This window comes from Stegodyphus dumicola, chromosome X1 (assembly GCF_044657685.1).
Source record: "Stegodyphus dumicola isolate Sdum_Otavi_A_Nest chromosome X1, ASM4465768v1".
Lineage (NCBI taxonomy): Eukaryota > Metazoa > Arthropoda > Arachnida > Araneae > Eresidae > Stegodyphus > Stegodyphus dumicola.
In genome coordinates this window covers 89970899-89996504 of record NC_140780.1, presented here as the reverse complement: position 1 = coordinate 89996504, position 25606 = coordinate 89970899, and the positions used below count along the sequence as shown (strand labels likewise).

The 25606-nt window shown below is 31.1% G+C and overlaps 1 protein-coding gene across 1 annotated transcript in view; it reads right to left on the bottom strand.

The window, feature by feature from the left end:
• Window positions 1–25606, bottom strand: part of LOC118193352 (diacylglycerol kinase theta-like) — a 238058-nt gene that overhangs the window by 108906 nt on the left and 103546 nt on the right. Inside the window, exons 6-11 of the mRNA XM_035364432.2 lie at window positions 14433–14601; window positions 14219–14311; window positions 11573–11667; window positions 9351–9417; window positions 9096–9240; window positions 2861–3003 (exon numbers count right to left, since the gene is read on the bottom strand). Of these exons, the coding sequence (XP_035220323.1) occupies window positions 2861–3003; window positions 9096–9240; window positions 9351–9417; window positions 11573–11667; window positions 14219–14311; window positions 14433–14601 (712 nt within the window). The remainder of the gene's footprint in view (window positions 1–2860; window positions 3004–9095; window positions 9241–9350; window positions 9418–11572; window positions 11668–14218; window positions 14312–14432; window positions 14602–25606) is intronic.

The following is a 25606-nucleotide window of genomic DNA, read 5'->3' as shown; positions in this document are numbered from 1 at the left end:
CCTTATACTACATACATTCCAACATATAATGTTGTGTGCACTGCGAAGAAGTGGCCGAAGTAGAAAGAGTGTCTGCTGGCTGAGTGGTGTCATGCAACCAGTATAAATGATTCTGTGGTCCACACAAGATCTAAGTTTTTGAAAAAGCAGACCTGGATAAATGCAATGATTTTGCTAGCTTCCTTTCAGGAAGTATAGCCACTGACAGTGCATGGCTTTGGAACATTTTCTAGTCGGACGAGTTGCATTTGACCCCAGACAGAGCAGTCAATATACAAAACTGTCGCATACGGAGTACTGGAACTTCTGGTGTTGTGCTTGAATGGTTTCAGCATCCTGATTTTATCAGAGTATGCTGCAAGTTTTACTGTTTTTATGCTTGGTTCCTTTTTCTATGGAGGAAGCACCCTTCAAGGCTCCCAAAGATGTTCCATCATAGGTGCCCATTACTGCAAACTGCTTCACCACCACCCGATGTTCCTGCCTTACGAGAATGAGAATGCTTATGAATTACAGTCTTGATACAAATTAGTGCACCACTTCACACTCACAGATTAGTGAATAGGTTACTTCACGCCCACTTTGGAGATGATCACATAATTTCAAGAAGTTTTGTGATTGCCATCCCTCCTTGTTCTCCTGACTTAAATTACTCTGACTTTTGGTTGGGAGGATTCCTGAAAGATCGTGTCTATGGAGGAAGCATACAGGTTATTCCTGAACTGAGAACAAGCAGAATACATAATGTTGCTGTAACTAATTGAGAAACTCTTGGCACTACTGCTGAACAAGTTTTGAACATGTGATTGGTGCAAATGGAATGTCCATTGAACAATGTTGTAATACAATAAAGTTATGTGTTTATTGCTTTTCACATGAGCCTTCTCACCTAGTGATCAAAACTTGAACAATTACTCTTTATTGTAGTTTTCTTTTCCCCATGGTCTATCTAACATATATACGAAGGTTCAACTAAATAGGTCCACCAAAACAGCCTCTATGTAGGCATAAATAAGGTAAGTTCAATTATAACCACTTTGTATTTTTTACACTAAATGTTATTTTAAAGCCAATAAATTAATTTGGTACTATTGCATTATCCACCCAACAATGACAAGAAACATTGGGCAAAGTACTAAGCCGGCAAAGTAGGCACCCAGAATATACAAAAAGCATTTCACCTGGTACACCACTAATGGCTGCATATGCATTACACCAACATGTGATGTGCACAGTTTCGGAATTCAAAGGTTATCAGTAGTCTTCGCTTGTTGATAACGTGGGCATATTTTTTACACTTGCAAAGAATCGTGAATGAATTTGTGAAGTTTGCTTGCTAATGCAAAGATGTATTTTACAAATAATCAAACTGTACAGAAATGCTATTTCAAAGATTGCCAGCAACGTGAATAAGAGTAGCAAATTGGGTTGAGGATAGCCAAATATCATTTATGACAGCTCTTCACTTTAACTTTGCTGGTCAAAGAATATACACCCTGAAAGTTTTGTGAGGATGAACTTGATATGCATCTGAATACTACTAATTGGTGCAATTATTCATGAGAAGAATGCATGTCTACTATGAGAAAAAGAAGAATGTCAAAAAATTGGTTGCATTGGATGCATTGTTGAACTAGATAAATGTTTATTCACAAGACAAAAGGTTACATTCTTCTGCAGCAGTAGAGTTTAGCAAGGATTTGTAAAGAAGCTATGGAAACATTTCTATGTCTGGTTTCTGATTGTAGCATGGCAATGTTTATGGGTGAAATCAGAAAACATACTGCTGAAAGAAATACTATATTTTCGGATAGCTAGAGAAGCTATAGGATGGAAGAACTTGAGTGAGCCACTTATGATCACTGGAAAGTAAATCGTACGTAGAATTTTGTAGATCTTCTGATACATACACAAAACATGGACCCTACGGTCATATGTCGAGTGGAGGAATAAAAGGCAGAGGACACCAAGGCATCACCTTTGTAAAAATGTATATATTGTATGGATTGATTTTCATTATTACTATTGTTAAATCAATAAAATGCACATAGAATGATGAATTTGGCTAGCTTTTATTTATCTCTGATGTAGCATTATTATAGAAATCTTGCAGCACGCAACCAGTTCATGAACTGTCCTTAGGCGAATGTGATAACCCCTTTTCTGAATGAGTGAAATTCTTGAATTTTTTTCCCCAAGTTAAAACAGACCACATGGAGAATAGTGCCATGTTGCTCTGCAGTGCCGAGAATCTGAAATTCTCCGATGTGTTTTTTAAGATTAACCTGGTCAGTGTGCACATTGAGAGCAGTGTCAAGTAATTAGCTCTGTGATTAAGAGAATCCTGCAGTTCTCTGATGTTTTTAAGTTAGATGACTGAACACATAGGCCGAAGGTGAGGAAAAAAGAAAGTGCTTTATTATGGCTTTCGTTCCATTTTTAATTAAGTTGTTGCTATTTTATATAACTTTTGGAGTTTTATTATGGATGTTGCTTAATATAATTTTGGGGTTTCATTATAGATATTTCTTGTGTTTATAATTAATTTTTTTCTGTTTTATGAAATTTTCAGGGCATCCCAACTATTTTTTTTTAAATGGCTACTAATTTTTCAAAGGTTGGCGTTAAATTAATCAGCAGTGACTGGCAACTTAGCAGGTCGGCTAGGACAACAATGTAATGGTACCATTAATTTATCCACAACCAGAAAATCAACATGCAATTCCACAATCAACTTCTTTAAAAATACTAAACCATATATTACAAATAAATTAGCCACTTATGTAATGGTGTAAATGAGACACCCCGTGGTTAAAAACAAATTAACACAAGCTTTAAATGCAAAAAGTATTTTACTTACATCCTCTATCTAAAGTAACTTCGCTTAATCTGTACTTATTTATATCTGATGTATCCAATCCAAATTCCGTTAGAGTTGCTGACATGACATCTTCAACACTAGTATCACTTGTAACAGGTATAACCCTATGTGTATCAGCAGCTCTGAAATATAGCAAAAAACATAAGCCAAGTTAAGATAATTAATTACAAGATAATTAAGAAAATTAGTCCACATCCCAACATATATATATATAATGTTGAATGATCTAAAATTCACTTAGTTTGAAAACAAGTTTTTCTAATACTTCTGCAATAGCTGCAAAGTCAGATATAATCAATATATATTTAGTAAGTAAATTATTATTTTACTTACTAAATATATATTGATTATATTATCTCCTAATATAAATTTAGTAGAAGTATCAAAAAAGAGGGAACCCACATGTAGGAAGTTTAATTCCAAAAATTGTGTTTTAAACTTCTAAAACAAGGCTTAAATTCTAGTAACATAACCTTAAGGACGGCGCACGATGCAAAACACTTTTCCCCCTCTTTTACTGTTCCCTAATGAGAAAAGTCGCTATGCTGGTCATTTGTCTCCTCCATCAATGAAGTAAAATTTCCATGTTTGTCAAACTCTAGACAATAGTCTAGAATAGGTTACTATATATGCAACTTTTCTGAGGTTTATTTTGATTTAATTTAAACTATATAACATTTACTATTTCTGATCAATCTCGGTAATTATTTGTGATTTTTCCGTCTTTGTTTCTACTAGAAATTAAGAAACAAGAATAGAACTTGGCAAAATATAACAAATATGAAGTAGCTTTATGTGCCTGCAGGTCGGAATGCAATATTTGATAATTTATTTTCATTACTAAAGTAATAGTAATGAATAATTTAATGAAATAATGATAAGGAATTCATAATAATATTCATTACTGTTAGATTTTGAAATAAACATAAAACAATAATAAAGCTTTAGATCTGTTTCTTAATTTTTTTATTGTAATATAAAAAAGAAAATTAGAGATATATTAGTTTGATCATTTAACTAAACAAATATTACTTTGGACTATCAGGGCAAAGAAGGTACATCTGTAGGTATATATTGTAAAATTGAATATTGCTTACGTTAAAAGAGAAAAAAATTCTGCAAATACCCATATATTCAACTCATTTTATACCTGCAGTGTGAAGTGAAGTCTGATAAGGTAATTTCTTAAATCTTTGCATTTTCGTGGTGTCCATAGAGAGAGAGAGCACTTTGAGGCTTCTTTTTAATATTTGCTGAAGAGAATTTTAATCTACGATTTAAAATTTTAGAAAATATAAATTTATCAAAAATATTTTTCAGAACAGTTTTAAATGTTTACAAAGAATTCTACGTAAATTTTGTTTCATAGCCTGATTTCATTCAAAATCATCGTTATAAGTTTGATTTTTCCTTGATTTTAAATGAAATGGATATACATATGTTCTACATAATAAATATTCTAATTTATTTTTAAAAGATTAATCTTTTGTACTTTGAAAGTAATAAGGGCATACAGGGTGTTGACATTTACAGTGTAGGAAACGTGTTTTTTATATTTCTTTTAGTGATCAAAACGATTAGCCAGGAATATTTTCAAAACAAAATGCTTTCTTTTTCCACTTATATTTGGCCACAACTCTAAGATTGAGAAGCACATCGATTAGTTTCTCTGGTTAAAGTTTCAAACAATTCATCTGAAAATTTTTTTAAATGAACAGCAAGATGAGTTTCTGAAAATTTAGTCTTTATACCAGGATTACAAAGAAAGGTCAATATGTTAGCTTTGTCATGCTCATTTGGTTGTCTCCATTCAAATAAATTATTAGCATTGCTTTTGAAGTCATAGGCAACTTTATCTTCATTAAAAGATTGATTAAAACGTATTTCTTCTGGATCTGAACAGTGCGATTTTGTGTCAACAAAAGTTTCCCCTTCTAAATCTCTTAGCAAATTATTAATTTCATCCTGACCTTTGAAACAAGGTGCCATAATAAGAACTGAATAAGAGCGTGGGGAAAAAAGTTACACTGAAATCACAAGAAAAAGCTATAATGTTTAAAAGAGAGATAGCATCTGTTTTATTTTCAAGTACATTGGCGCGAGACGTCTTCGCCAAAACGTAGCCAATCAGATAAGATACGAAACACAATGCATAGCCAGGAGCTGCTCTGTGACAGGAAACTGGACCACCTAGAGATTCTAAAGATAAATGGTTACTCTAAAAGGGGGAAAGAAAGGCTTGTACAACAGTTGTATCATAGCTGGCTTAAAAGCAAGTAAATTTTGTGGTACAACAGTTGTACTGCCAGCTTTAGAAAGTTAAAGTAAATTGAAAGTAAATTATGAGGGAAAAAAAAAACATTTTACGGGGACTTTAATTTAAATCATGCATAACAAAATTTCAAACTTTGTAAAAGAAATTAAAAACAAATAATTATCACTATTGATCGGAAATTAGTTGACTTTTTGAGGGGAACAAACCAACTCCCATTCAATGAACAATAATTAATAAATGAGGTGTTTCGTCTTTTACTCAAGTAAGAATGATGTCAAACTGGCAAATTAAATTAGGCCAAAATTGTAGTTCCGTGAAGTAATGGGATCTATAACCAAAAGTAGAGTATCAAAGATCTCACTCTGAATGAAGCACTTTCACTAATACAAGATTCTTTATAAATTTTGAGTGAAAAAGCATTTTATGTAGTAAAATTTACAAAATACTTGAGTAAATGTTCTCCAACACCTTTGCTTTTATGCATGTTAATTCAAGACTATTTATAAAAATAAACAGTAATAATCTTAATTGGAATTATGAAACAGAACTCGAAGCAATTGAAATAAAAATGAGAAAATTAAGAAACATAACAATGTTATCTTTGCAAAAACAAATCAAAGTAAAATGTGAAATGTACATGAAGATATAAAAGGCCAGAAAATGCATTAATTAACTCACGTTCTTTCTAGTGTGATGTCGATAAAGTGTTCTTATCTGTGTCTTACACACAAGGGGTGTGTGTCCGAAATTCCGTTATCGGCAGCCGGGATACTTTGAATTATTTCAAGCGGTGAAACTTGTGAGTAGTAGTTTATCGGACATGGGAGTGACTAGGAATGTTTGAGGGACGTTTGTTGCAGAGTTCTTTTGTGAGTGAAAACGTCTGTTAAAATTTTGAATATACCAACTAATGAATGGAAATTAATTAATTTCTGACTAATTGTTGTGTCGGAACGAGGAAGAAAATTAGAAAAGGAAAAAAAGTAATTTTCACTGTCAATGAGCTTTTCGACAGACTAAAGATTAGGAAACAGGCTCATTTTTTTAGTAACAGCATAAAAAAAGTCTGAAAACAATTAGATTTTTACATTATATACAATTTTGTAATTACACTACATACAAATCCTCCAACTCATAGTCATCCAACTTATACTGCCTTCTCAGGTTTAATAATAAATTATCATATCCCTATAAGTTAAATGAGTTAGAATGAGTATTTAACGCCTGCCCTTTTTTAAGACAATGGTTAATAAATCGATTAGGTATTAGATTAATTTTGAAAATTTTAATAAGGAGCAAAATTTCGCATTGTAAATCTATCGTATTTGTGCATATATTTTTAACACGTTGTATTTGATTTAAAATTGCATTACTAATAACATTTTTGGAGATGTTGGAAGTCCATTTTATTAATTTGTGAAATTAAAGTTTCTTGTTTTGTGAAATTAAAGTTTCTTGTTTTGTCAAACAGTAAAATTTTTTTGTAGTCAATGATTTGAAGATTGAGATATTCGATGTTATTTTGCAAATGATTAGTTTTATTAAGTGTTAAGGCATTCTGGATAAATCTCTGAGTATTCGAACTTATTAAAAATATTAAATATAATAAGATCATCTATATACCTGTAAGTGTGCTTGTAGTAATTTAATTCTTGCTGTTGTAAATTTTTTTGGAAGGTAAATTCTTTAATAAATAAAAAAGAGATTACAGATCGAAGTACTGGAATGTGAGCCCATTGGAAGTCATCTGACTTGTTTAAAAAATTTATTTTGAAATTTAATGTAGTTATGAAAAAGGACGCATTTTAGGTCGGTTTTCCATTTACTAAGATTCATAATCGTGAGCATAGCAGGGAAAAGTGAAGGCAGATCTAGTAGACTAGTATAGATTTCTTCTAAAGGAAGTGAGGTATATAAGTTTTGAAAGTTACAGCAGTGAATGTTTTGTATGTCAATTGTTTGAATGGCATTAATGACAGGAGTGTTATTATGGATGATCAGGAAATAGTTAGGATTAGTGTTACAATCACATTGAAAATAAATTTACAAATTTTTTAAAGCTGAATTGCAAAATAATAGCTTACATTTTTCTTGTAGTTATTAGTTCAATTTGCTATAAATCTGAATTTTAACAGTGTTTTATGGAATTTGGGAAGTGCATAGAGGTTAGTAAATCTGTTGTAGCTTGGATTTAAAGAGATACTTAGTTTTTTTTATGAAAAGTTTTAATTCTGTTTATTATAGAATTTTCTGTAAGGTTTGCTAATTGATAAGTAGTTGCGTTGAAAAGTTCTTTATTAATAATTGCTACGTAGAATTGTTTTCATATAATGATAAAGTTATTATTTGCTTTATCTATTTTTGTAATAGTAAAAAGCTTTTTTAAGTTATTTATATCAGACAGTAGCTGTGACCAATTTAATGTACTTATATTGAAACTTGAGGTAATTAAGTGTGGTGGAAATGCGTTTAAGTATTTCATCTTTCCATTTTAAAAAGGTATCTATAGGTAAATTCAGTTGATAGCTTGCTTTAAATTGCTGATGCTGATTTCGAAAGTCTTGTTACAGTAATTTTTGTTTATGTGTATGACTGGTCTAAATTTTAATCTATAACTCATTAGCGTTTTTAGTTGATCGTTTTGTATGATATCCAGATTGCCAGTAATTATGTGCTGGTGATGAGCATCTACGTAAGTACTGTAAAGTGGTAGTTTGCAATGTCATTCTGCTGACTCATCTACTTTATAGTGGTTAGTAAGCAAGTTAATTAATGTCTTTTGATATTTAAATGCAACTATTGGTATGGTGTCTACAGCTGGGACGTAAACTTTACATTCATTGATTATTCTAGAGAATCGAATACTTGCGGATGCAGAAAATTGGCTTTAAAATAAATTTTGCGTAGAGCCAGACAATTAGAAAGTCTAAATTTAAAAAAATCAAGAACCATGTCTTTAACAATTTGTATTTCGTCGTAGTTTTCATGAATGAATTTTTTCAGTTTTGGAAGGATTTTATTAGTACATAAGTGTAACCAGTTGAGTAGTTTCTTGGGAAAGTTTTCAGAAACAAAAATTTGTACATACTGTAATTAATTACAAAATTGTATATAATGCAAAAAGCTAATTGTTTTCAGACTTTTCTTAAGCAGTGTAATTATGCTCATGTGTTTCAGTTTGCCCAGAGAATCCATGTATCTCTTGACTGTTAGCACAAGTGCCATAACCTCCTGAAATTACTTCTGAGATCTGATGGTGATTTTACCCTAAGTCAAGTTATCCAATTTCCTGGGTTGGGGTTGGAGTTTTATAATTCTTGCATTCTGAGTTAACTAATACACCACTCACTGTTGCAAGTAGTTATCTCAAGCTTTGAAGAAATCTCACATCTGAAAGGATTAAATCACTGAGTCCAAAAGATGTCTTGCTGGGCATAACTTGATTTGCATTTATTTAGTTTAAAAACAATAACTACTAAGTTCTAATCTACTGAACTTTACATTCCAATAACACGGTTATAACATATGTCAATGTTAGACAATGTTAGATGCAAGAGGGCATCTAGTCTTACAGCAATATAGTGTCACATATGTCACTTAACTATAAAAATATCAAAATGAACATATTTATCATACAAATAATTACCATTCATATTACCAGCATTTAAAAATTACAAAGGTGATTACATGTACAGTGAAGTTCAGTAACTTAAAATGCCAAAAAAATTTCTAGTTAGTTGATGTGCTGAGTAAATTAGTTTCTGTTGAAATATAGGTAACATTAAGCCTTTATTAATGATGTGCAAATTCTTATTTATATGCATGTTATATATTTATGATTTGAATTCTTTCTTTACTTTACAGATTCATATGTTAATGGAGTAATTTTAGAATTTAATGCTAATAAACTTCAAATTTGAAACCATGAAAAATACAGACCTAAATTTACCAGGATAAACTTTAACACTTCCTAAATTTGAATTTGGAGGTCTATATCTCAATAATATAGCAGGTCTTTTTCCTTCTTTTCTTGTCAAACTTTGAACAGGCATAAATTCCTCTATCTCTTTCTCAGGTGGCTCACCTATAATAAAAAAGTTTAGAATTGGCTCCAAAGATTCACCTAACTTTGAATACAGAATAAAGCAAGCATTTTAATTAAAGCACTTACTAAAAACATTTAAAAATGCTTACCATACACATCAGTCAAATAGTAATGTTTAGGATCATCAGATATGTGAAATGCTCTCAATGCAGCACACTGAAATACAGATTCTTTCATTAATACGAATAATTTATTCAATGCAGTTAAATTTTAAAATAAACCTGTAAAATTTTAATATAAAGTAAATGCTGCAAAAGTAAAATATGGAAGATAACAGTACACAGTATCAAGAAAAACAGGATGTATAAATATGAAATTTCATAGTTGGTTCAGTTGATTTGATTACGGCAAATCACTCGAGGGCTATCTCTGCCTAAGGGGAGGGATGTCTTCATGGAGGACTTTCTAAGGGAACTGGCTTGTATACACATAACGCATAGGGAAAACCACAAAAATGCCCATGCTGCCTGTACGTGGGAATTGAACCACGAACCGAACTACCAGTGTTCAGCGACTTTACCACTCTCCCACCAGTTGGCCATGACATTTTATGAGATACCTAAACTGAAAAACAGGAATGAAGTGATTCAGCACCGAGTATGTTAAACCCTTGACGAGCAGTGGTTGCACCCTGAAACCACCAATATTTGAATTCCCCTCCCACAGTCTTCTGTCCGAAAATTTTGAGTGAAAACCAATTGATTACTTATCGTTTACCTCTAAATAACACAAAATGACTGCAGAACCATACATTTTTAAAGTCTTAGTAATTCAGATCGCATGCCTTTTAAAGTTTGTTTTCAATGAGACAAAGTAACTTCCTTTTATTAATATAAACAACTTTAAATGCATATCATTATTTCTGTCATAAACAATAAAAATATAGCAATAATTGAACTGCATATTAAAGGGTTCTAAAAAGCAGAGTTATTACTAAACAATACATGCACCTACTTAGTGAAAATATCTTTCATTTCCAGAGATTTTTCTGATTTTATAAATTATTTTGTGTGGTTTAAATATAATTGAAGTATATTTTTCTATAATTAAAAATAGAAATTGCATAGAACTTTTATTAAAATTAATAATATTTTATATATATTTTGACAAAATATGAATAAAATAAATATTAATAGCAAACAAAGGATCCGTATCAAAAGACAAGCCATCCCCAATTAACATAAACCACAAACTTCATGTGTCAGATGACAAACTATAGAACACAGCACATATGCCAATAAAATGCAAATCCTAGTGGTGTAGTACATTTTGTAGCACAAGGGAGAAACCTCATAGAACAAGAACCAACGTTGCATGTGAAAAACATGTCAGAACATCCTTATTAGGTACATTCTTATGTTTTGCCTGCTATAGAAAAATTACAGAACTGTTTATTTTTTCATTTTTTCTGACAATTTTACTGTGACAAGTACTGCAAAAAATTTACATAAAGCAATTCCTAAATATATTTGTTTTTAATTTGCAAATTTCGTCATTTATTGAAAATATGCACGAAAAACGTAAGTCCCCCCTCCTCCCCGCTACTCCCTCAGCAAGTTTCAAAGTCTGGTTCGAGTCAAACGCACACTGGTTTAACAGCGCAACCATTACCCACAGACCAAGTAGTAGCACAAGAGTAGAATTTTTTTAAATTTATGTATTATTTGTCAAAGATCATAATATCTGACTTTTATAGTTTTTTAGTTAAAACATTATAGTAATAATATTGCATGCATAAAAGGGTTAATTAAAATTATGAAAAATTGTTGATTTTTATAAAAATTTCAAAAAGCTTCATTTCTTTCTCCCTCTTTAAGGAGTCCCATAGTTTACTAAAGATTTAAAGGATGCTTTTATGCTTTTAAAGACTCACATGCAAGCTCAATAACATATTTAAACAATTAACTTGCACAGAAGATTATAAATGTTTACCATCAGTATTCAAACATTATTGCAAATAAATTGTGACAAAATATTGATATACTATAATGATTTCCTTTCTTGCCTACATTCAATACACTTACGCTCCAATGATTCCAGTCTTTCAGTACACTTTTATTGTCTTTTCAATCTCGGTAGATAAAAAAACTACATTGCACAAGCTACACATTCATCAAATTTTGCTTTTATGTAACTAAGATTTATGCTTTATTTGGTTTGATTTTTTATATTATTTTGGGGCTGTGGAATGCTTAGCAATTTTTATAACATTCACTTATGCTAATTACTTACAACAATTTGAAAGGAATACAGTGCTCAGATTACTTATTTTCAAAAATAATATCATACAGAACAATGAAAATATACATACAACCATCTGCTCCCTAGTTGCATTGCGGGAAACTGTGATTGTCCTGAACATTCTTCTTTTCATTGAAGCATTTCCATCATAGACCTTTATAATTTCTAATGAGGCAAGAGGAAGAGAATTTGTAAGTTTAGAATAAAAATATCAAAAACAGGAAAGGAAAAGGGGGAAAGATAGAAAGCCAAATAACATTTAAAAAATATTTGTGCAGGAAATTTGACAGTTCAAATAGAACCAAACCATGACATTTCTAATTCTTAAAGACTGCTAATTCTAAAGCAAAAACAAATACATGAATGTTAAGAAAAGTAGGGAGGTATTTTGTTTAAAAAAAATGAATGACTGAACAAAATAAGCAGAATGCTTCTTCCCTTCTTCATATTTTAATGCGCTATGCAAATAAAGCGTTAAATAATCCATAAAATGTTTCATTTATAGATATACAAAGAACTCTGGTTTAAACATTCACTATTCTCTGTGTAGAAATTCATAATTTTCTTATTCGATAAATTCAATACACAGAAAATTGTAGATAATATTGAAAAACAACACACAGAAAATGACCACAGACGGTTCAAAGAAGCAACAGAAAATGAAATACATGTGTATGGACATCACATATGCATATTGTGAAGCAATTTTTTCAGGAAGAAGCCGAACGCTTGAAGGGGTAATTAACCAGCAAAGAAACAATAACAATAACTTCCCCAGAATACATTTAGAAAGCTTCAATTTTAACCTGTATTTTTGCAATCTACCAAAAACTAAATGGAGGTGGCTCTGGTGGTCGTGTTCCACAAGCAACTCATCAAAGTAAAAAGCACAAAAGTCTAAGTCAGGAAGTACTTGATGAATAAATCGTTGGAACGTTTGGCCGCGTTTCGCAAACCGTACAAGGTTTTTAAAGAACTCAAATAATCCAAATGGGGTAGTCATAGCGGTTCCAGGCATGTTCTTTGAGTTAACGTAGATTTGATGGTACACCCTAGCCAAATGCTGGAAAAATATTTTTTTCCAAAAAAAAATCTGCACAGTCCTGAATATGCAGTACGGTATACTACTCAGGAAGAGTCTAAAAAAAAACTAAAGCACAAAAAATAAGATACCTTGTGTTCCAAAATCTAAAAACATCGAGTTGATGCTGTTGTTCCTCTGCCATATGGTGGCCATGCACCTACATGGCAGAGAATCTGGCAGCCTAGACACTGTGGTTAGACATTTTATTCAAATTTCATTAATTTGTAAGAAAGCTATAATGTAATAATTTCAAAAAGAAATTTAAAATAACTATATACAGGGTGTTTTATAGATCAATGGACAAACTTGGAGGGGCAGGAGAGCGTACTAAAACATGCATTTTTTGTATAGGAATGTAGGGTCTAAAGTGACGGGTTAAAGCAGAAATGCAAAAAAATGACATGAGAGGAAAATGTGTTCATGTACAAAATCACCTCAAAGTGCTTCTTTGTAACAATACAGTATTCACAATAAATGTTCAAAAATGGGAACACTAACAGTAATCAGAACTACTGCTGTGATTGGCTGGCAATGCAGCGGTAGAGGACGGTAGTGAGGCGGACAAATCACGATCCGATGCATCAGAGGATCATTCGCAACTCTGATGTCGAGCATGACGGGTGAGTTTACACACAGGGAAAAGCTGAATGCATCTTATGTATGGTGCTGCTAATGGGAACAGCAGAGCAGCGCTACGGTTTCCGAACCGGTGTATGCCGAAGCACACAATGTTCGAGAGGTTGCATCGGTCTCTGTGTGGAAACTCTTCGAGTTTATTTCTGTCATTGGTTCTTGCAGCAGTGTATGGTGCAGGCAGATTTTCCATTGGATGTGCTATTCACTGATGAGGCAACTTTCTCACAGGACGGCATCTTCATTAGCCACAACATACACTTGTGGGAAACTCATAATCCACACGACACACGTCCACATGACTGAACAGCATCATTTACAAGACTTCCGTTGACTCACTGGAGGACCTCCTTGCATGACTATCAATTGCGGCTGCAAGCAAGCTCGAAATGCCCGTCGTTTTTCAAAATGTTCGTCAATCCCTTCTGCGACGTGCGATGTTACCAAACATGTATTACTGCTGGCAGTCACAATTTTGAACACTTATTTGTAAATATTGTATTGCTACAAAGAAGCACTTTGCGTTGATTTTGTACATTAACACATTTTCCTCTCGTGTCATTTTTTTTGCATTCCTGCCTTAACCCATCGCATTAGACCCTACATTCCTATAAAAAAATACATGTTTTAGTATGCTCCACCACCCCTCCAAGTTTAACCCATGATCTATGAAACACCCTGTATAATCCAAAAAATATGGCAACAGAAACAGCTCGCAGACACATGCTAAAAAGATGGAAATTAAAGATTGCAATGCATCATATAAGAAACATATACATACATACAAATAGCTATATATAATTCGAAACCATTTGTAATATAGAAGTGGTAAAAGGACTTCATACCTAAAATCCTAGAAATTAATTAATTTTTATAATTATATATATATTCAATGTAAAACAATACAGACATCAATGCAGAAAAATATATACACATATATAAATTAGCTCTAATCAAAATTAAAATGAGATATAAATACTCAGTAGCAACATCACATACCATCATCTTTATCTTTTTCTTTGGGCGAAGGATAATCATCAAATTCCTTGTTTTTACATTCACCAGGAGAAAATTCTTCCGATATACTTCGTGCTGTAAAAATGAATTTTAAAAACACACCAAAGTTTAAATATATGTTTATGGGTGTATTTACATATAAAACTAAAAATATTTACAAAAGGTTCAACATGGAACTATCATAACAAAATCTTACTTATACATATTCTAGATAAAGCATCTCTTTTTTTAACTTCCACGCCAATAATAGTTTCTAAAGGGACATCTGTTCGCGGAATGCTCACAGAACTAGGTGGCAGCATAATGCTCTCCAGACAACCAAAGTTACACTCATTTTGTAAACTCTTGTAACAAACAGCATGAGCCTAAAGAAATTGATGTTTTAAAAGTTAAAACATGTTTGTCGATGGATTTCATGCATTTAATAATCTAAATTTAGAAGAGTTTACTTAAAATTCACCTTAACAAAATTTAAGGATGATCTATTTTTCAGATTAAAAGATGTACCTACAAATTAAGATGCATATTACATAAATCCCTGCAAATTAAGATTCCTCATATCTTCATTCATTAACTGTTCGATAGGTTCATTCCAAAAATCAATCCTTCGGTGGCTCAAGAAAAGCACATTAAATTTCATGCTGTATTTACTGTTTATTTGGTTTTCTCCAAAAGTAAATCTGCACATTAGCAAAACATGAAGTTTTAAAAAAAAGCTGACATATCAATGAAAGACATAATTTAGAAAGAAAAACATCTCCAAAGATATTTTGTGATGCAGCCTAATTAAACAGCATTGCTTTCGAAACACACAAATGATTGATTCTTGAGACAAAATTATGAAAGAATAAGAACTAACACACATATACTAAACCTCAGTTTGCATGTACTTATTTATTGTATTCATTACCTTTGTAAGGTATATCTTAAGTTATTTTTAGTTTTATTCACCTTTCCTATCTCTTCCAGCTTCAGCTTACAATTTTTTACCAGAATGAGCTTTTCAAATTGCCTTAAATGCAAATGAGTAGTATAGAGTATTCAAGTCGAAGTTCCACTAACAGAGACAATTAGAATTTCCGAATAGCGTGAGTTTGCCTTTTAGTCACGTCTCTCTAAGCTGTTAGTAAGTCTGGTTGTATTACATGTCCTTGATAGCTTCGCTAGCTAATTTAATATTATTGGCCAACTAGTTTAGAAATTGTGTTAGCTTCGGCTAAATCTCTTTAGTTAGTTTTTATTTCTTATATTTTTGAGTTTAAGCTCAAGTGGAGGCTTTATTGTATGCCCTGAGAAAGGGGCCATCTGTCAATTTTTATTTTGAACAATAAAGGGTAATTAACCCTTCTTGAGTTTATGTTTCTATTCCTGAACTTGAGGGATTATTTGCTTAGCTGTTCACTAGGTTTCCCAACACTTAGTTAATAGATAAAAGTGAGGATCCCTACACCTTTATTACTTTTATCATCAACAATGTCAGTACTTTTACAAAAAATACATATTTATCCAATCAGTATGCAAAAATATAACATAAATTAGAAATGGGTAACCAACCTTTTAAAATATAAAATTCTTATAATCATCTTACTGCAGAAAGCTGCATTTGTGTTCAAGCAAGTCCAATAACAGATGTTTTGCATATTTATGCTGCAGTTGTGTTCAAGCAGTACAAATAACAGATAATTCACAATAACTTTAAATTTAAAATCTTTGTTTAAATGAGTATGACGAAAAAGTGAACAAAACAATTATGCATTTTAAACCAGCTGCCTCCTGTAATTGAATCAAAGTAGAACAACATATGAGAATTATTACAAAAAAATTTTTTTTTGAAACTTCCTATCATATTTATAAAAGATTCAATTTGAACTACTCTTGTTAAAATGAATGAATTTTCATATACTGATTTATTAATGTCTATCACGATAAATATTTTACAGTAGCTTATGATTATGAGAATAGTTAATGTGAACAATTATTTATAACATGAATACAGGAAAATTTCTTGATGTATTTCACCAATTGCATACAATAAAAGAAAAAATTTATTACTTTGTAACAAAAATATCATACAGTACAAAGTCTGAGATCTGGATGTCTAATATCCTGAATGATCTAAAATCCAAACGTCAAAACCAAAAATATGTGGAGAATTTGCTTCTATAGCTGCCTATCTGCTTGGCAAAATTGAATCGAAGCACTGTAGATAGAAACATCGATGATTTTACACCTACTAATAACTTATACCCCTGATGCCAAACTGCTGAATCATTATTTATTATATTTTGCTTTCATCACTGCATGTTTATCAAAACATGACAACTTGAGTAATAATTCATGCAGCGATGCCCAATCAATTATTTTATTAGCAATTTAATATTAAAGAGTATGGTAACATTTTATGTTGTCATTACGCATGGTGGTAATTACAGATTTAAGTTAAATGCACTAAGAAATGTTGATGAGAAAAAAATTTAACAAACATTTTTTTTAATATACTAAAAACTGATTTTGTTAATGATACTCATAGGCACATTTAGTCCTATTTGAATTAAGTATAAATGATTTAGTTTTAACATAAACCCAGAAACGGCGACAGAGTTCATATCACTGCACCGAGTGGCAGAATTCAGGGAAAACAATTCATTCTCAAACTAATTACAAGCTTCCTGAATAATATAGTTTAATCACAATTCTAACAGACTTAAGTTATCTCATTCCTTTAAAAGTACAGCTACAATTTTTCCCATTTATATGCTTCCAAAATTTCACAGCTAATAACTGTATAAGCATATGATATTATCTTATTCTCAGAGGTTCATTTCCTGCATTTAACAATGAAATTTTTTCTAAGCTAACCTTCCTTACCAGAGAAGGGAGACTTATTTTCTGACAGACAAGATTTTTTAAATAGATTTAGTCATCAATGCGCCCTTTGTGTACAAGATTTTTTAAATAGATTTAGTCATCAATATGCCCTTTGTGTCTGTACCTAGAGGTATTGCTGCTTGTAATGCCACCAACAGTGGTCCTGCAACATACTGACGTCTTTTATAAGTGTATCACTCTTTTTAAAAGTGTATCATGTTGCAATAAACATCACTTTCTGCACGTGTTCATGGAGTTGTATTTTCGCTGTCCCATAGTGTATTTTTTTATAACTGAGAAATCATGTCACCAATGTTACAGAAAATTTATAAGTTTTATAATTCAGTGATACTACTAATTTACCTATTGCAAAAGAAAGGCACCTTTCAATTAAAAACATTCAATTACAAAAGCTGTCCTGAATGTCTATTATCTAATATATAGAATCCATTAGGTGTTTGAACTGTGACTGCATGCACAGGTAAATCTGATAATTCCTAATATTCTCATCTACTTAAAAGGTCAAGATTTGAGCCACAGATCTTTCAATTACTAGCTGGATGCACTACCACTTGCATTATCAGAAACCACAAGGGAAAATACAGTAGCACAGGGCTGGCCAAACTTCGTGTCAGTAAGAGCCGCACGTTTGAATTCAGGAATGCTCGAGAGCAGCATCTAGATTTTCTAAAAGCCACAAGTTCATATTTACATCATTATAGAAGGAGTGAAAAAGGTTTCAAATAGAAAGAAATCCCTGATAACTTTGTAAAAAGAGTCTAAACTAATTAATTACTTCCTTTTGGATACTGAATAGTTTTAGTTTACCATATTTCATACATATATTTTATATGCATAAAGAGCAGCACAAATTGCCTATGAGTCGTATCAGGCTCTCGAGCCGCACTTTAGCCACCCCTGCAGTAGTAGATACAAGGTAAAAACAGAACTAGGTCTACCCAAGGGAGCACAGCAACGTCGCAATGGCGTTGCAAACTCGTCACGGATGTCATTGCAAAAACGTTGCAATATGTCGTCTTTAAGACAACCAGATGTCCGTGAACATCCACTGTTTTGCAACCGTTGCAAAGACGTCTTTTATTACTTCTTTGCAGATGAGGTTTTTGTCACATAGACGCCGTCATTGCGTCTTTCGCAGGTGATATTTTGGTTGTGAAAGCATTGTATCACGACGTCTTAAAGACGCCTAAATCTTCGCAAAATTCCACCTTTTTGCAACAGTTGTGAAAATGTCGTTATTATGTCCTTGTGTTACATATTGATTTATGCAGAAAAATAAGCTTAATAATTAATATATTTTTCTAATTTTCAAATTTTTGTATTCCTTGTATTTTTCTAAAGTTTAAATATTTTATCATTTCTTTAAAACCAGAAGATAATACAATTTTTTCTCTTTAGACTAAATATGCATAATTAATAATAGTCTTAATCATTTTCAGTACATTAAACTATATTTTTTAAATAACTTAAATTCTAAGTTATGATTATTTAAGATTTCATCCTTTTTTCCCGTGAAAGTAATTATGAAAGTGGTTATTATAAATATATAACATTAATAGTAAGTTTTAAATAAATAAAACTCATTTAGAAATAAATAAAAGTAAAGATTTATGTGGGTAAAAATAAAGAGTGTTTCTGATAACAGCATTATCACATTTATTCCTGTTAAATCTCAGAGACATTGAAAATTGCCCGTCACGATAAATTAGGAAGCGGTTCTTAAGGTAACATAATTAGTATTTTACTTTAACTCAAGTATAAATAAATTTATTAGCATTTCACAGTAAAAAATATAACCATTAACTTCTATATCTCCAAGATATGCAAATGAAAGACATAAAGTAGTTAATAAATGTGATCAAAAATATAACTAAATGGAATAACTTCCCATATTCATATCCAAAATGAAATAATAACCTAACAAACAACATACATGACAGCACTATTTAAGAAAAAACATGAACTAGTATTGTTTGAAAGTATAAATAGCAGAAGGAAGGTAACAGAATTAAAATTTCCAATTAATAAAAAAAATATTTGTGTTTTTTAAATAGTAAGCAATTAAAAGTGCAATAATTATGGATTGCAGTATTTACTAGTAATGTTGATGATTCTTAAAACAATTTCTTTTGATCATACGCTAATGTATTTACTTATTTATAGTTTCTACATTTTAGAATAGTGGTAGATTACAATTATTATTTCATGCACTTTTTATAATCAATAACCTTTTTGTTACTGTACATAAATAATTGAAATAATATAGTATACAATGGTAAGCTAAGTATGTTAAAGTAAGCTCTTTGTTAAATTGCACACGATGAAACTTTCTGTTTCTATTTATTATGAATTTCTTTGTTACCATGAGCACATAGAATGTGAGCGAAGAAAATAGAATATACTTAAATTTAATAAAAAATAAACCTAATTTCCAATATTCATTTATTGAGATAATCTAATAAACATACATAAGAGCAATATTCAAAAACATGTGAAACACACAGTGTTTGGAAGAATAGATACCAAACGAAAAGTAATAAAATTGCAATTTGCAATCAATAAAATCATTAACCTATTCTGCATACTGTATAAAAGACAATATACTATAGAATGTGCATTATTATTATTATTAATTTTCTTAATTAATTAATTGCTTATATTCATATATCTAATTCATCTTCAGCAGTTATATTAAGTACTGATACCAGTCCAATAATTTCTTTGTACTTTGAAAATAATGAACATACCATAACAGTTTGAATTGTTGTTGCTTCTGTATTGATTGCATTTTAAGCAAAACCAGAAAGTGGCTTACCCTTGTACGTTATTTTTGGTTTTATATGAATTAATTCTGAAAGCCAACTTTTTAATGGGAACACAATAATCGATTAATATGAATGATATGCAATATAGCACTTATAACGTTATAACCAAAACACAAAGCTAAAAAGTTTATCCAAATATTGCACTGTTGGAACCTCAGCGATTGGAGACAGACATTATTTCATGAACCACAGAGACACTATTTCATGAACAAATGGCAACGGCAAATATTTTGCGTCTTCGCAATGTTGTAAAGATGTCATAAAAGTTACCATGACCACTTTGTAGTGTTGTGTGATACTTGGGTATTTTCTGAATAATACCCAAGTATCACACATATAAATTCAAACTATCTATTAACTTCAAAAATTATGTAGCATGCAGTTCAAAATGGATACTGCTTTCAACTATTATTTAAACATTGGATGTAAATTCGATCGCTGTCCTTGCGATCTGAAAAAGTTTTTGAAGCATGTCTATATGTTTGATCCATTCCTTTAGTATATACACTAAGATATAAAATTGAACTTTTTACACAGGTCCAATAGGAAGAAATTTCAAAATCATTCTCCAACTGCAAAATGGTTAAATAGAAAGAATAACTTTCAGATAGTATATTTACTGAGATATTGGACATAAAAATTTTACTGTTTATTTTACAGAACTGAAATAACACAATATAAATCCCAATTTCATGTCGCCTACATGTTTAAGTTAAACCATTTGGAAAGGAGCTAATAATAATTTAGTAATAACCAAAAACTTATCAAATTTTGCTACTTGTTTATACTTATATGCTGACCTTCTAAATGGAAGACTACAAATTGGCATGAAGTATGTTATAAACAACTTTGACGGTTGACCACATTCTAACTGAACTAGGTACAAATCTGTTTTGCACCTCTTCTTAGGAAGCAAATCTTTACCAATACACAACACGACTGAAAGAGTTTCTTTTAAGTGAGGCAAACACAGCTAAGCTAGTCCCCTACCATTTCATGCATTAAACACTTTTGAATACATTTTAAAAGGATTAAAAGGAAGACCACTTTACCTCTTTTGAAATGGTATGCCATTCAAGTGTAGTCGGGGGTTTTGCATTAAAGGGAAGAGATGAAATTACGTTGGCTCTAATTTAGGAAGGTCTACCTTGCTTTCACTATTCCCATAACTCCACATAGACATGCTGTTAATTACTGGCAGTCGGTTTTAAGAAACTAAATTTTCTAATGATTGTTTTACATGAAATAAATTTAATTGTTAGCACTATATTTTAGCTCACTTTCATGAGAGCATTATACAGGCATGAAAGTGCAAGTTGGCAAAAAAAGCTGAACAACGCGCGGACACAAAATTACACAAAAACTAAATGTGCACACGCAACCTAAAAAAAAAAAAAACACATTTTAATAAAATATAAACCTTTTAATATAAAAAGTATTAAACATATACATATAATTAAACTAAAATAATACTTGTACTTACTATTTTGCTATTAATTTTATCTTCCACTTGTAAAAAAAAATCAGTAAATCATCAAGAAATTGTAATGAATTAACCTTCTTTAAGATGCTCTTTATGTAACTTAATTTAACAGTTGATACATAAATACTGTACACAACATTACAACACACTAATATACATATTTATGTTATATATTACTGCCCATTTTCAGGCAATGACAAGTTTTAGAGATAATATATATATATAACTGTTACCATAGCTTTCAATTATCTTCTTTTATTTCAATAAACAGTAATTTATATAACACCAGAAAAAGTAGTCATGTGAGATAACATAGTTACAAAATAACATATAGTTAAAGAAGGAATATAAAAAAATAACTATTTTGTCTAAGTCTCACTGAATCCTGATTAAAATTTTTAGGGAAAAAGCTTTTTCTTTCTTGCTACTTTTGCAGCCAACTTTTCTAATTTCCATTTGCGAGCTAGTCTCAATTTCTTTTCAGCAGCTTTTATACAATCCATTGATACTTTTTTTATTTTCTTCTTTATTTTCTGCAATGTTTTATTGCTTTTTTTTAGATTCTCGCTCCTTCGTGCTCATGATTCGAATTTAAGATATTCATACTGAAAAACTTACAACAAACAAAAAAGAAATAACAATTTACGCTTCGAATTACAGTATGTCACTTTACACACACTAAAACTTGCACATGCTCTGGATAACATCAATACGGTATCCATATGTCCAACAGATGGCGTCAGCACCGATCGCTGAAATTATTGAAGTCAGCTGTCGTTTGACGGTTGCTTGCTCTTCTTTGATTCGATATCATAGACCTTATAAGAAATAGACCAACCCAAATGGCTTTTTTCTCTCTTCTGAAGCATTCCCGGCTGTCACCTTGATCACATCTGGAGGAGTAGGGACGACTTGCAGAAACTTACAATGGTTGGCTATTACAGTGTGTATAATTGTCAAGAAAAAGCCGGTTGTAGCATCTCATTTCATAAATTAGAAATTCTACATATTTTCGTTATTGAAACTGAGATTGATTTAAAAAATTTAGCATATTTATCAAGCTTATTTAACGTTCCAAATAATTATAAAGCTGTTGCATGCTTTTAGGGCTGGATATTTTTTTAGCTCGTCCTATGCTATAAGAAAATTTGTAACTACTTCTTTTAGAACATAATATTTTAAATCTGAACTAACAGAACATTTCAAACAAGCAATTTTCTCTTGCAATTTTTATGCTTTTTATTGGTATAAATAAGTAAAAAATACTAAAATATTTAAAAAGGAATTTTTGAAAGTTTTGTTTAAAATTCCAAACTGTGCTGCTTTTTTAAAATTATAGATGAGTATTGCAGCACAATTTCTATAAAGGAATTTTATTTCAATTATATTTTATAATACATCATAGCGATAAACACTTTTGACTCCTTAATAATTTTTATACATTAAATTCTAATATTAAAATTATATTCAACCATCATAATTAATTTTGCTTGTATTTTATAGTGATTATTTTTTTAATTTATTTTTAGTTCTGCGTAAAACTTTTTTAATTTACTGTTAATTTAATTTATTAGCCCAAATGGTCGGCAGCCTAGAAAGTGCTGTTAGTTTCGAAGCAGCATTTTGCACTGTTTCACCATAAATGTCCGTGTCTCCTTGCAAATTGTTGTTACCAAATATTATCACCCTGTATTATATTTAAAGAAATTAAATAATGAAGAATCTGCATGAATACATGTATGTTTCTCGCACTATAACAAAAATGACGGTACCTAGAGCCATCAAATTTTGAATAACGCAATCCTCCACCCAAACATGGGCATCTGGACGGACGAATTTCAAATTTGTTTTAACCCTCTAAGCGGCAAGGCCGTATATATACAGCCTAATATTTATTGTGATATCTGTAAGAACGTATACATATGTGCATATTAAACTACATCAACGAAATTAAGGCAATATATCAAAAGAAAACAAGGTATGAAACACCAGTTGAGGTTTTACATTAAAATCAAAAAATAATAATAATAATAATAATAATTTGTTCTCATAGTAGTTTTGGAAAATTTGTGCTTTCTTAGCAAAACCCCTGGCCGCCCAGAGGGTTAATCTATTTCATATTTTGTAAAACTTTCACGAATTTTTTATTAACAAACTCAAAGAGGTCAAAGCGAGCAATGGTAATGCTGTACAGAAATTAACATTTTTATCTCCAGTGCAGAAATTCTAAAGATATACTGTTTTCAAATATTTTGCGATATTGCTGTTGAATCGATTTTTATGTGATTTACGGGCGAAGAACGTGATACTCAATAAATATAGGTAACACACAAAACATTAAAAAAGGTCCCCTTTGGGCGTAATATAAACTCTGAGTGCTTCTAGATTTTATTTTATCTTTTTTTCCCTTCATTACACTCAGAAAATTTTATGAATTATTAAAACAAATTATCCACTTTAATGATCATATAATCAAATTAATGATTGTTTTGTAATGTTATTATAGTTTGGAAAATCACTGCCTGAAAATGTTCATTAAATTAAAAAAAAATATCAGATCTTGTTTTGTACCTTATTCATTTCAAAGCATCGCTCACTATCAATCTTATTTGATTTTACTTTATATGTACACAAAATTAAATTCATAAATTTTGTGCTTAGAGTTTTTTGCGTTTTACTAAAGTAAAGATATTCGTACATGAAATACGCGTGAAAAAAATGCAAGAAATGCAGTAAAAAGTGCTTTCTATTAGAAAAAAACTGTGACTTTCAGAATCTCATCACTATACAACGTATCACATTTAATAATTAAAAACAGTTATGTATTACAAACGCCATAGGTTTCAGCGTTAAAGTAAACCAAATCGTCCCTACTCTTCCTTGTGGACATGTTGGTGACGCGCGCCCTGCCCACTGGGTTAGTCTATCTCTTACAAGGTCCATGTTCGATATTTGTACGCATCTAGTTCCATCTTTCCTCTTAAGCCCCACCTACTTCGCCCTGATGTGAAACAACGCAATTTGCGATCTCTGGCATGATGTAGTTCCCCCCCCCTAAGAAAAGAGGAAGAGAGAGAGCATGTTCTCCGTTTACCCGCCCCCCCAAACACACACACTTGCCAGTCACGCTTTCTCAACGGTTCTGCATCGATCTCAGAAACAGCTGGGTGACATTAAAAAAAGCGGAATTCCCCGAAAAAGAAAAATATACTGATGCAGTAATTCTAAGTTAAAACTAAGGAGGCTGAAGCAGCGCAAAAAAAAACTAGTCCTCACTCAAGAGATCATTAGAGTATGTGCAAGAAACATCTAAAGGCAGTTCAGGACAATTATCAGATGCAATAACACAACACTATGGGCGAAATCGTTTGTCTACCATATTCTTCATGATGATATATTTTCAAAAGATAAAAAATTACAATAAAAGGTATATCTAAGCTACACGTTCTCATCCACACAAACATGATTATTCAAAAGGGATATATTTTAATTTTTCACGGTGATTAATAGTAAAATTAAGAAATAATCTGTTTTGCTGACCTTATGCTCTTTCTGGGACAAACGGTATTTTATTAATTGTTTAATATGCCATCCATCAAATTAAAAGTTATTTATTTAGTACGTTTTCTTTGACTTTCCCTCTTTATTCAGTTTTGATAGGATATTCAGAGGGTATTAACCATAAAAGTAATCATCAATTTTCAAATTAAATCTTTGTATTCAAAATATAATAAATCCCATGACAACCAATACCTCTTTATGATGACCACTTCTGAAAGTGAATAGTCTTTCCGAGAACTTAAACAAACATAAGTAAAGATTTTCACCTTTCATATGCGTTGTCTTATTGAGGATTATGATTTTTCAATAACTGATCTTTAGTAAAAACCCTTAGCACAGCATTGCTTTTGACTATGTGTCTTAAAAATATGTTCACAAAATATTTTCCTTTTGCATTTTATGGGAGCACTCTATTTATGTGCATAAGCTGAATACATTGAAATCGCCTGCAATGTAACTTCTTAACCATTATTACTTTAATTAAGATAAAATACCATGCCTAACAAGTATTAATATAGAAGTCAAACAACCAAAATCAGCTTTATATTTACAAATTTTTACAGGACTAGTTTCGATGGTTTTACTGAACCATCATCCTCAGCTGCCAAAACG